The following is a 13306-nucleotide window of genomic DNA, read 5'->3' as shown; positions in this document are numbered from 1 at the left end:
TATTTTTTAAAATGGAAGGTGAATTTTTTGCCTGTCCTCCAAAAAATATCCTCAATCATCATGCTTGCTATGTGTGTTAGGATTAGTTATTTTGTCTTAATTGCTTGCAAGTTTGTACTCTGATTCTCTGACATACACAGCACAGAGACAAGATTTCTTTATTTTTGAAAGCCATAGTATATGTTTCAGCTTTTACTTTTCTCAGATCAGAAAAGCTCAATTTAAGATCAAAACTATTTATTCCATGAAAGAGAAAAGCCAGAATTAATTAATAAATGAAAAAGCATAGAGAAGAATTTATAGATAGAGAAGAAAATCAAAGATAGTGGGTGACTGGCAGTGAAGTTGCATTTATGTGAAATAAACATCCTGGGCTTTAGTATTTAAAGTGAGGTAACATAATCCTGTTCCCTTTGATCATAACATACAGATGATCAGGATAGGGAGTCATACAAGTATATATAACTGTACCCAATACTTATTTGATAAAAAGGAGTCATGGACAAAGGACCCTAACAGGATAACAAGCCTCTGTGTTTGCTGGCTCACTGTATCTACTAGCACAGAAACCTGGATTAGTATATTTTATTCATACTTTTCTGGGTGGCTGTATTTGTCTAGAATAATTACCATCTGTGATAACTGGGTTTTTGGACAAAAATAACGGAGGACCCAGCACCTAGTAAAAGAAATTAAACGGGGCTTCCGTTACCAATGGAATACATACTGCAATTTGGCAAAAATGTGTCCTGTGGGTAATTTGAGGGGGAAAAAGGCACCTAACAGCTCATTTCCACACAACCACCCTAAGAACCGGAAAAAAAACTATTCTCAGATTGAAGCCTGAATGTCTGTTTGATGGAAGGGGGAAACCACTCTTCCCAAACTCACAAAAGATGTTGCAAGCAGTCATGGGGATGGCTGAAGCAGCCCTGATTTCTCTCTATATAATCTGGAGCATGCAATACTCAGTATGATTCAGCAGGTACCCATTTTAAGTGACCATATTTTTATTTCATATGCCATTTTTTCCACTCAATGTGGAAATATAAGACTTAGCTATCACCCTACCTAATCTTTGTATTTTTAATGCAAGTGATTAATATTGTGAACTCTGCCCATATAACATTGAAATCAGCTGGCAAAAAGGATATATGAGATGAAAATATTTTTTCAAGGGAGAGGTGGGAGGATGCAACACAAGGCATAAAAGAACTAAAAAGAAAGTGAAGAGTTTTCTAATGCTACTAAAAATGTAGTAACTTTTGAATGGTAATTTCTTATTTAAGACACTGAAACCAGAATATTTTTAACTTCTCAGATGAATTTGAATTTTAAAATTCCAAGTTTGTTATTAAACAATGTAGAGGAGACTTCTCCCCCACCCCTGCAAATTAAAGGAAATTAAAACACACAGAAAATTTATTTTTGAAAAGTATGAAAGGCAGTTTACTTGAACCCTGTTCTGCTATGCTTACTGTACATAAACAGGCCCTAAGCATATGACCCATTAGCCATTTTTTTCCAGGGAATCTGTTCATCTCTTTTATTCATTTTGTCGTATGTACACTTGACAAAGAACTTCAATCACATAAACATGGGTTGTCTGACAAACACATAATGGATGAACCTTACTTTGAATCTGAGAATACAATACCCATTGTCTGCAAGGTGAAAATATTAAGAGCAGTATATGGTCCTAGCTCACATAAGATGCCCAGAGCATGGCCTACACAGACTTCAGTTTATTAATACAACAAATAATAAGTTACAGATAACTCATACTGGAACTGTTGCCTCTGGTTCAGTATGCCTTCAACAGGATCACTTTAGTGCACAGCAGTAGATTTTGCTTGTTTTTGTTTTAGACTGAGTGTATTTTGCAAGCTGTGTATGGTGCGTGCGTGCGGGTGTAGCTACAGCATGTTGTTTATGAGCCTTTAATCTTTCTTCACTCAAGGCAGCAGTGCACCCCCTGCAGTTTACAGTGTTCCATCTGTCACTTGTCTTGAGTTGTAGATTTGTATCTTGGCAGAGTATAGAAAAGGTATCTTCAATCTTCTCATGACAGTTGCACAGCATGTTTATAGGCTGACAATCCTTGTCAAATCAACAACAAACCCACTGCATCTAGTGTTGCTGATTTTCCATGAGGAATTTAAAAATGCCCAACACTTAGTGTAGAGAATTCTTACTTCCCATCCAATTTGCCTTAGTAGCACTGCAGCATTTCACCCAAAGATAGACATAATATATTCAACTCATCCTACAGTTTTGTAGTATTCTCTAATAAGATGAAATACAGTGTTTTGAAAATGTATATTCACGTATGTTCCTAATAGCCTAATGATCGTAAAATTAATTCAGGCATGTAGAATACCTAGATAAATCCCTGGAGTAGCATGTTACTTAGTCCTGTGCATTGTCTTATCAGGCCAATCATAATTTTCATTTGTAACTGTGCCATGTTATGTCAACAAATATTTAGCAGAAGAGGGCCTTCAGCTCAGGTTTTATTGCATTCTAGTTGCCCTTGCCTTATTTTTTCCTATTGCAAGTTTGGCTAATACATTCCTAATAGAAAGTTTATGAGGGATCAAAATGTTCATATCAAGAGAGTTAAAAAATAAGAAAATCTTATCCAGTCCGAGTGGGAAAGGGAATAGATTCTTAATTACCTGTGCTTCCCTTTTATTACTGCCATCTGGTTTAAATCTGTAAGTCAGTGCTTTAGAGTAACAATGTAAGTTTAGAGTAACATTTTTCACAATAAGAAAAACAACATAGTTGTATTATCTAATGAAGAGATAGAAAATACAAAGAGATTGTTAAACTATTATCAGTCCCTATATAAAGATGTTCTTCACTGGAAACTGTAATAAACAGAAGTAATAGTCTTAATTCTGGTATGATAATTCTCTGCTTTTATTGTAGTGTGACTGAAACCACCTTTTTATCTCAGAGGAAACAATACAAAACCAGAGAAATGTCCTTTGAGAGAAAAACTGTACCACTGGTTTACATTAAGATGTTTTTCTTTAAACACTTACTGAGAGGTTTTTGTAATGGAACTAAAAGAACACACTACGTAAAAGTGTAAGACCATTTTGCATCAGAAAATAGACTTCATAGTACTTGTTACATGGGCTAATACATGAGATACTGTACATTTTACATCACATCTATTTTACCAGGAAAGAATGATTTATGTCAGTCTGTTTTAATCTGTTGTATTTTCCCTAAGTAGCAGATTCAACTTGAAGTACTAATTTATACTTTGCAGTTCCATTAGTATCTTGGCTTCCAAAAATTTTTTAGGAATTTTGGTAAGCTCATTTCACTGTTAATTAACCTTAAAGACATGACAATTCCTCTATAATCACAGAATGATACTACAGAGTCTTTTTATCCACTGTTGGTTCTAACTTTAAAATTTGTTTTATAAAATACCAAAATATTTTAGTAAGTCACATTGAAACTTGAAAAAATCAAAGTGGAAATTATTTGGCCAGTAACTCAATATTGGCCATTAACTGCTGGTAATGATTAATGTGCTAGGCAAATGATTACTGATTTTAATTCCAATGTGTCTGTTTATTTCTACAATAAAATTCAAGCTTTGGAAGGAAATGAAGGATCAAATCCACAAGTATAGAAAACAATAATCTACAGGAGTATAATCTTTATTTAAATAATTTAAATGTTCCTTTCTCTGCAAGGAAATGTTATTTTGAGTATTGTTATTGTGGAACTCTTACTATGAATCAAGGTGTTGGGGGGGTGGCACTCTCTTTTTCTTTTTTTCTTTTTTCTTTTTTTTAAACTGCTCCTATAAAGCAAAGTAATAACCCATATTTTTGTTTTTGACCACATAGATTAAACAAGAAATTATAGGGATTATGACAATATTAAAATTTTTGTCCAATTCATGAAAGCATCTGAATTGACAAAGGCAATAAGCAGTCAAACTTGCTGGAAGCAACCCAATTTTTAAATTTCTTTTTGATGCACTCTTGAAATGTGCATGAAGAGTGAAAACACTGTATGCAGATGCGCTTCTCTACAGTAGTCAATCTAATCTTTCTTCGATGCATATTATAGGATTATGTATTGGCTTTGTATCAAAAGGATACTGAAGGAGCATACGATGATGTGCACTAAGTGTGTGCCCTCTGCAAAGTTCTCCACAATATTGCCTATGGATATTCCAAAAATGTCTCTGCTTTAACAGGTGTTCTTTAAGAGGAACTGTAAATGCTCTATCAAGGCTAAGCTGTGAAAGAAAAGACCAGAAGTCAGCCCAAGGACTTTGAGCAGTTAGATACAGAGGATACAATGAAAAACCCCACCCCTCCTCCTGGTAAAATACTGGGGGTGAGTGCAAGAGAGGAACTTCCTTGTTTTCTTCCCATTAGTTAAGTACTAGGAGCTTTTTGGGGCAAAAACTTAGCTCTTAAGTTTCCCAATGCTTTTTCTTTATGTACTATAGGTAATATATATAGCCTGTATAATAAAAAATACTAATATTAGACTCATCTAGGTATTAAGTGTGAGTGTGCTGCTTATTGTGGCAAAGGCTAAACTGATCTAGTTACAGCTGCTGTTGCTTGATATTGCTAATTCTCAGTGATAGTAGATCAAAGCAACTATAACTATGGCATTTTAACTAAAAAAGGAAATGAACAGTATTTAAAATGAAAGCTTAGTATTTGTGGAATGCAAAACATCATCAAAGAGCTGCTCAAATCATCATAAATTCTACAGTAGTCTTACACATGGGACTATATAATGTTTCAGATGCTCCTAACAACCTTTGAAACAACTGTGTGATCTCTTTAAGCAACCATCCCACATGAAATTTATTTCTGCAAACACCTCCTGAGTATCAGATAATGAGATGAAAGTCCTGTGATGACCAATTTGGAGAAGAATAGTTTATGGTTTGCTATCTATTGTGGAAATTCATATGCAATTTTTGTAATTTTTAAATTGAGAACTGTCTTGTTAATAACATCTTTAAACTGATTGTGAGCCTCCAGTTCTTTCCAAAATTTGACTAGTTTTGAATTCCAAGTGCCAAAAATTGAGTACTTTTTATTTCAGTATTACTAAAGTATGGCTCAGTGGATCTTCTATTAAGTTGATCTGATCCGCCTTCTGAGGATAAAAGGAGAAGGGTTATCTTTTGAAGACAGTAAGAATGGAGAAGGTCAGGACTGCATGAGATAATATTTTTCAGACCACAAAATGAGAAACTGATTGAAACAGTTTGTAATGTTAAATTATAGTCTACTATATTTATTGAATTCTGTTAGGCAGAGGTTAAGTTGCATCTTTGTAGACCATTTACCAAAATAAAACTTCAGATGAGAATCTTGATTTATGTAAAACAAAACCAAGACAACCAACCCCTCACCCAAATTATACTATGCATAATATATTTCTTCTGGTATTAGTAAACTCTAAAATGATCATTTAATTCATTTCATCAACTCTGTCCTTCCCAAAAATGTTGAGCAGGAATGAAGAGTGCTAACAAATCAAGTAGATATATGCATCACTAATCCATACAGATCAGCTCTCCAGAAAGGGACCTGCATTTTCAAAGATGCATACAGCTTCTGCTAACTGGTGTTCCTGCATCCAACTCATTTAAAGATTAGCTGTAAACTTCAGAGAAGAAAGAGAAAGACTTGATGCCTGCAAGCATAAATATAGAAAAACATTAGAACTTTTTTTTCTTTTTTTTTTTTCTCAGAAGCCTATGAAATTGAATGTGACACATAGACATGTGAACTCTTCAATTACTGGCAACTACCTGAAACCTTTGGTAAAGTATACATTGTTTTCAAATTAGCTTCTCGCAAAAAAAAAAAAAAAAAAACAAAAAAAAAAAAACAAAAAACCCCACAATTATTCTTGTTCAATACTATTAAATGGAATCATCATTGAAAAGAAGCAAAACAAGAAGAATATGGAAAGTTTTGGAATGTGTAAAAAACAGAAAGCAATGCTGAAAGAAAAACTGCAATCTAGTCTATGATATAAACTGCTGGAATGTTGCTACCTTCAATACTCTATTTCTGAAATTAGTGGACTGGAGTGAGTTTCGTTGATCATTGAGATTGCATTGGTCAGAAAGAACAGGTTATGTTAAACAAGATAGGGAATCTGGATTTGGGACTTCTGTTATCAGATAAAAATATTGTGCCCACAAAATACAAAGCGTTGGTCCAATATAAAATCACCCTGCTGATACAGAGTTCAGAATTTTTCTGGGTTAAATTTTTACTTGACAAATGATAAAGAAGGTATTGTTAGACTACACAACTGTAATTATTATAGTTTGCCTATCCAATGTCCTTGTAGAGATGGTATAAGACCAGCATAAACATCCTGTTCTTTGGCTAATTTCAAAGAAATACATTTGTATTTCCACAGCTGATTCAGATCAACTTTGTACTTCTGAGTAGCGCCCAGATCTGATCAATATTAATGATTAAGAAGCCACAATCTCAGAAAAGGTGGAAGAAGTAAATAATAACTTGGGCCATCTGTAGAAATCAGAGATGTAATAAATAATCATACTTCAGAAAGATAATTTCAGAGGTTAATTATATGCTAATGACAAATAAATATAATTTTCTCTCATATATACACATAAAAGTAGCAGAAGAGATAAAGAATAAGATTTATTATATTATTTTTAACATTTTACATTTATTGAGGGAATATTTGATGAAGGCTATTTCCACATAATCTGGCTGAGTCTGATTCTGTCCAGCTTCAGTGGAATACTGCTACCTGCCTAACATCTAAGTAGCCCCCTCATAAATTATTAGCAGGCTAAAAATTAGCGCTGCAATACATACCTTTTAGCCTGTGGAAGTGGAAGACTGAATCCCATGTTAGGAACATATACTCCTGTAGGCTGAACAGTGGCTTAGACAGAAGGACACAGATTTGGGCTCCTCACCAGGATTAGGTGGAGTTTGATGCTGTGATGCTCAGAGTAGGCCCACACAACTACAGCTCACCAGTGTTCTGAGAAGCTTAAAGAGCAATGCACCTAATGAATGCTTCTACCATGGGGTCCACCAGTGTTTCTGGATTGCAAGGTACAATGTCAAACAAGCACATCTGCGTCTGTAGTTCTATCTGGCACCATATTTAACATTTCAAGTTGATTTTCTTCTTTGGTATTGATATATAATAAAATGTTTACATGAAAAAGGAGAACAGACCAGCACAATACTGTCAAACAAACAAAAAAAAAATTAAAAATTAAAAAATTCCTAATGCAGGGGCATAGATGTGTGTGGTTTTTATATATAATTTGAGTATGTCATACTGTGTCTGAGATATACAGTATAGCAAGATATTATTTTAACTTTGGGAACATCCCATGGTCTGCATTAGAAATGACAAAATGGAGGGCAAGCAAATAACTTTTTTTTTTTTTTTTAAGAAGAATCATTGTGCCAATGGAGATGTGTAAACTAAAGCCAGGAGAGCAATAGAATAACTAGTCACAGAATACAAACATTATTAATATGGTACTACTAATGAAGAGCTTTTCCATTCAAGAGCAAAGTGACATAATTTATATAAGCAAATATTTGTACAGTTGCTGATATTAATAATTTGTTTGCATTAATTTTTTTTTTAAGTGTATAGAATAAGTGTAAATTGAGATTGCCTGGGATATTTTAATTTCTTTACATTCAGAACTCTTACTTAAAGCTTCTTCAAACAGTTCATATCTTTACTTTGTTTGGAGATTTTTTTTTTTTTTTTTTTTTTAAACAAACCCAAGTTGAAAGTGTGGTTTAATACAAATGATATACAGGCAGGGAGCTTCTAGTTCACCTATACAAAATCATAAATGAAATAGATTCCTTTTACTATTAATTGATTAAGAACTTCAGCATATTAACAGAGGATGAATTATTTATTGGAGCCACTATGTATGCCCCTGTTTTAACATACAATTTAACTTACTGTATGAAAAATTCTAGAAATCAACGCCACTATAAAAAATACTAACAACAAAAAAATACAGAACAGTTAGAATAATACCATTGCAAATATTTACATCTTCTACACTGTTAGAAGCAGTCATTTTTCCAAACCAGCACAAATCTTGTAACAGATACATATCTGAAATAAGTCCGCTAAGTTAATGTATTTGCATGATGAGAGAAAGAAGATCAGAATATGACTCACAATATTCATACAAATATGTGAAACTTATTTTTCCCAACATAAAGGGTACCATTTCATTGAGTTAACAGATTTGTTATTCCAATGAAGCATATAACCAGTATGTTAAGTTCTCATAATACGAATCTCTACAGTTTAGAAAGATATGTTTGAAAGAGTTTGTTTCAGGCCCTTTTTAAGAAACATTGATTCCAAATGCATTAATGCCAGTCAAAGGAATGATTAACCATTCTGTAAAATTTTGCATTGTGCTCTCTGAAGTAAGAATACAGTTGCTCTAAAACAGTGTTGTTAACAAGAGGATGGGGGCGTCCTTTGGATTCATGTAAACATCTCTCCCTTCCATCACTTCTAATGCAGTAGAATCCCTTGGTTTGGTTAAAATAAAAATTAGAGGACAAAATTCGGGAAGGAAGATTTAGAAATCTTTCAACTTTTTGTAATTCAGGAAGAGGGTCCTTGATTAAAGTATTGCCATCCACTATGTGAATCTGATCCAAACTGAAATGCTTAAGCCACTTTTCCATATGAACATCATATAGACTCCTTTGAATAGCTTTGTATTTGGTATTAAGTGCTCCATTCTTAATAACAATATCTTCAAAAAGCTGAACAGGCTTGTGGCTTTCTACTCTGTTGTAATATACTTGGGTATAGTCAGATATAACTCTCTCAGTGGGATCTCTTAGAATGAGCAGCAGTTTAATGGAGCTATTCATGTCATGAATTCTTTCTGGAGCCTGCGGTGATGTAAAATAGCCTGGTGTTTTCTCAATTGTAATTTGATTTCCATAAGAAAATGGCATCAGACTTCTATACCAGTCTATTCCTTTCACATAATTTTCATCCCAGTCAAAGTAGTGGACTTCTGTAGCTGCTACCACAATATTAGGATGAATATCCAACATTTCCAGCAAAGCCCTTGTCCCTCCTTTACGAACTCCTATGATGATTGTCTGAGGTATTTGTCGGCTTGTGCCAGGAGGTCTCACCTGTGCCGAATAGTGTTCACTTTTATTGCTGAATAATCCCACTTGTGACTTCAGTGTTTCCAACAGTGCCCCATTCTCAACAGGAGCACCCTGAGCATGAGTCAGCAGAAGATAAGCTGACACTAGTAGGAAGGCCATGTGGAGAGAATAATTAGTTCAAGATAATGTTACGCTCAACTAATGAAAGAATAGGTAAGTCCCCTCTTGAGTTGTTTGGCAGAACGCGTGGTAAACACACAGCAAGTTTCTGAAGCATCTACAAAATAAAATAAGAAAAATCAGTGTTTCTAAACCCATCACCAGCTGGAAATTCAACTCACAATTCAATTCACAGATCTAATCTGCGATCACAACAGAAAATTTATACCGAAGTTATTTGTTTTCCCTGACTTTATTTCAGAACAACAAAAGAAACCTCATGTGTTTTTTTTCCTTAACCATAGGTGACCAATGATGGATACTAACCCCTCCATGGCTTTTATTTCCTCTACGCAGAACATTAGAATTGTTTACCTGATTTTAAATTGCTGACCATTATTTGCTTGCTTTGATTTCTCTAGTTTTCTTCCATATATACCATATACTTCTCTTGCCATATATACCATACCCAATATGATATGAATAATAATTCCAAAGCATTTTTGAATGTCAATGCCTTACTCCAAATTGCCTGCTTGAATAGTATATCCTAATCTAAATAATAGCACTGGCCGGTGATGCATCCATTTGGTTTCCAATGAGCTATGGATTATAGGAAAAAAGTTCTCTTTACTTAGACACAGAAAACAAAGCACAGATATAGGCAAAATTTTGGAATCTGAGCCCTTTAGAGCAGAAAACTAATAGCGTGGCAAAGCAAGAGTGAAGAGTGTCTGAGCTGGATCAGTACAGAAAAAATAAGTGGATTCTTTGCAACTATCCAGGTGTTGTGAAGTATAGTCACTTAAGTGTTGGGAAAATCTTGGCAAAATCAAATCTTCAGATAATATTCTGCAGTTCCTCCAAAGCTCCATATTAGAGATACCTAGATGCTTTCTGGCCACCTAAAAACTTCTGCAGGGAAGAAAGTCTGGTTGGAGCTGGATACCTTCTTTTTCTTAATCCACATAGCATACAATCATGTTAAGGAAGTGGTGAATGTTAAATCTCCTAAAAATTTGAAAAAAAGCTTTAGGCTTGCAGGTATGTGCACGTGCACATGTGAGTGAAAGAAAATGTCACTGCAGCTGTGTTGCTTACATTTGAAATCTTTTGGGTAACTCTCGTATATATTATTTGAAACAGATTGCTAACAGGTCTGCCATCACAATAGCAGTGATAAAAAAATTCAGATCAATGCAACACCTGCACTGGAACCACTGTGCTTGGATTGCCTGTTTCTATGTCTGAAAAATCTTACAGGACAAATCCTCATTGAGAGGATTCTTGGACTTCATCCCATTTCTGAGCAATTACAACATTTTAAGATTTGTAGGATAGATCTATATCCTTAACTTGTTTTGTTTTCATTGTAGAGTGTGGAAACAAGCTGTTTCATACAGTGAAGCAGCAGCCATTTTACAAAAAAATAACTGTTTTTGGAATCTATTTGAATTATGGCTCATATTTTAAAGTATTGTCAGAAATACTACAACTTTAGCTCCTTCTTCAGTTCCACTGTCAGTTAGTCTCTTTCTTTTTCTGAATATATTGGTCACAGTACTTCGCCTCTTAGAAACGACCTTAGAAAACACAGCCAATTCCCATTTGTCATGGCTCTGAGGAGCACTCAGTATTTCTATTTAAAATTTGTTTACTTCAAGGCTTACTTTACAGACTTAAACATTTAACATAAGAACATTTTTGATAATAACCGTCTAGGCAATGTAGCAGATTCATTAAATCTATTTTCTAAATCTTATTAAAACCTACTCCAGCTTCTTGGATATCTAGGGAATGACTCTTGTTAGCCTGAATGAGCTCTAAACTCACAGATGGATAGCAAATATTAACCCTAAAATTGCCATTTTAAAAATAAACTATGACCTTTAGTGAGTAAATCTGTGGCAAGCATTCCCTATTATGTCCAAGCAAGACCTAAAGGGCAACTGCTTCTTCAAAAAGAGCACAGCTTCAAGCAGGTAAAGTGTGTGAGCATATACTTATTAAATACAGGAAAAGTCCAAGTACAAATTGGCTTTGTAATCAGAGACTACAGAAGATACTGTTCTCCTTTACAAACCTGAAAGGAAGTTTTTTACTAAGAACTTCACATGGAAGTTCTCTATAAAGAGCAGGGAATGCAAGCATTTCTATGGCAATTACAGGATGGAAGAACAGATATGTTTACACCAAAACCATTTGTAGTTACGTTTTTCAGAATGACTACTCTTTTGGATGGCAAGTTTGGGAAGTGGTAAACATGGTATTTAGTGCTGCTGAGGAATCAAAATGCATTCTGCTATAATGGCAGCTAATGTGGGTTTTGAAAAGCTCCGTAGGATGTACAACACTGACCATGCAATTTGAGGCATCAAACCCCAGATGACTCCTGAAATACTGGCCTTCAAACGTTAAGCATGTTTGTAGGCAGTGACTCTGCTTTAATAATTTGAAGTCAATTTTTTGGTGATTCACAAGGTTCCTAAACAGTCCATTCTGACTAAGAATAGAGCTGCGCATAAGATGGTTTTGAAAACACTTGCTCTCTTCTCTGAAGTAGGAATATATGGCAATATGGCTCTTTTCCAGACCTGTGATGCCAGTAGGCTGGATTTGGGGGGGGGGGGGGGAGGGGGGCAAGGGAGCAGGGAGCAGTTAATCTTTCTTTTAATCTGTTCCAAAATCCCAGTTGTAATTTACATTCTAGTCATCTTCATTTTTAAATTAACATTCTTTCAGGACGATTGAGGAATTGGTTTTGTAAACACCTTACAATTTTTTTCCAATTTACCTTTTTTGTGCTGATACACACAGGGCATTATACATTGTAGTGAGTATATACCTGTATACATTAGATTACAAGCACTTTGAAACTAAGGCAAGACCAGCCTGAATGTCTGCCAAGCAAGGAATGTCTTGCAAATTCTAATTTAAATTCCAAAACTATCCCATCTTGAAACAGTTTTATGAACTGATTCTTGACAGATTTTTTTAGGCAACTTTATTTAACCAGAAAGAAAATTATTTTTAGAGTTTTTGAGAAGAAGTATTCTTGAGACTAACTAGGTTAATAGCTTAGACAAAAAATAGAAGGGGAGAGAAGAAAGAAGGAATTTCTCTCAAATAAACTAAAGCCAGTATAAAAAAGATACAAAAGTATTTGAGAATGGGGACTCTGCAGGAGTATAGACAGAGGTGTATTCTTCCTAGATCTGGTGATAGATGAAAAAATGCTCAAATTCACTTTTTAAAAAAACCCAACACACTAATATTGTTTTATCCCTAATTAACTGACAGTTATCTGGTTTCATGCACCTAAGAATCAGGTGCAAATACTGTCATTCTAGGAAGCTGAATGAGAAATTCATACTTAGAACTAAGGAAAGATTGGTCTTCCAAAATATTCTCAGGTTCACATGTGATGTGAGTGAGAGTCTTTAATTTACCATCTGAAATCAGCAGTTCTCTATAAAACACACTTAGAAAGCACGTAACGGAAGAGATTCTGCATTTTCTATGGACCAAAGTATGAGTAGCATTTTTGAAAATAACTATGTTAGTTTAACCAGTTTGCAATTAATTAGTTTTTTTATATAGGAAATTTCTTAGAGTCATTGGTAGAACAAAACCCTACCGAGGAAATACTACCAGAAATAATCAAATTCAGAATGTGCTGTAAAACTGGTGCGTAAATAGATCAAAATTGCCTTTGGGAGCAATTCCATCAGAACAACATTCCAGCTTCAGCCTAAGATATTTGATTGATTTTGATGAAGCTCTAAGATTTTAGATCCTGTGGTTAGGTTATAATTGCTACATAAATGTAAAGGTTTTAAAGATGATTTATCAAATATAATTGGAATGTTATTTGAATAATTTTTGTGTTGCTTTTCTGCCTTTATGCAATTAAATGCACATTTTTAGAAGATATGAACTGCTTCTTATAATGA

General features: G+C 34.4%; 1 protein-coding gene across 1 annotated transcript; it reads right to left on the bottom strand.

Moving 5' to 3' along the window:
• Window positions 1–8397: 8397 nt before the first annotated feature.
• Window positions 8398–9847, bottom strand: LOC142084611 (heparan sulfate glucosamine 3-O-sulfotransferase 1-like). Its single transcript, XM_075155457.1, has one exon. It carries the CDS (start codon window positions 9351–9353, stop codon window positions 8424–8426), a length of 930 nt encoding a protein of 309 aa, XP_075011558.1. The 5' UTR covers window positions 9354–9847; the 3' UTR covers window positions 8398–8423.
• Window positions 9848–13306: the final 3459 nt, after the last annotated feature.

This window comes from Calonectris borealis, chromosome 7, assembly GCF_964195595.1.
Source record: "Calonectris borealis chromosome 7, bCalBor7.hap1.2, whole genome shotgun sequence".
Lineage (NCBI taxonomy): Eukaryota > Metazoa > Chordata > Aves > Procellariiformes > Procellariidae > Calonectris > Calonectris borealis.
Note: the sequence above shows the minus strand (reverse complement) of the source record. Positions and strands in the feature narration are given on the sequence as shown.

Excerpts from the sequence above, each read along its gene's own strand:
- LOC142084611 (XM_075155457.1), bottom strand. The coding sequence starts at position 9,353 with ATGGCCTTCCTACTAGTGTCAGCTTATCTTCTGCTGACTCATGCTCAG.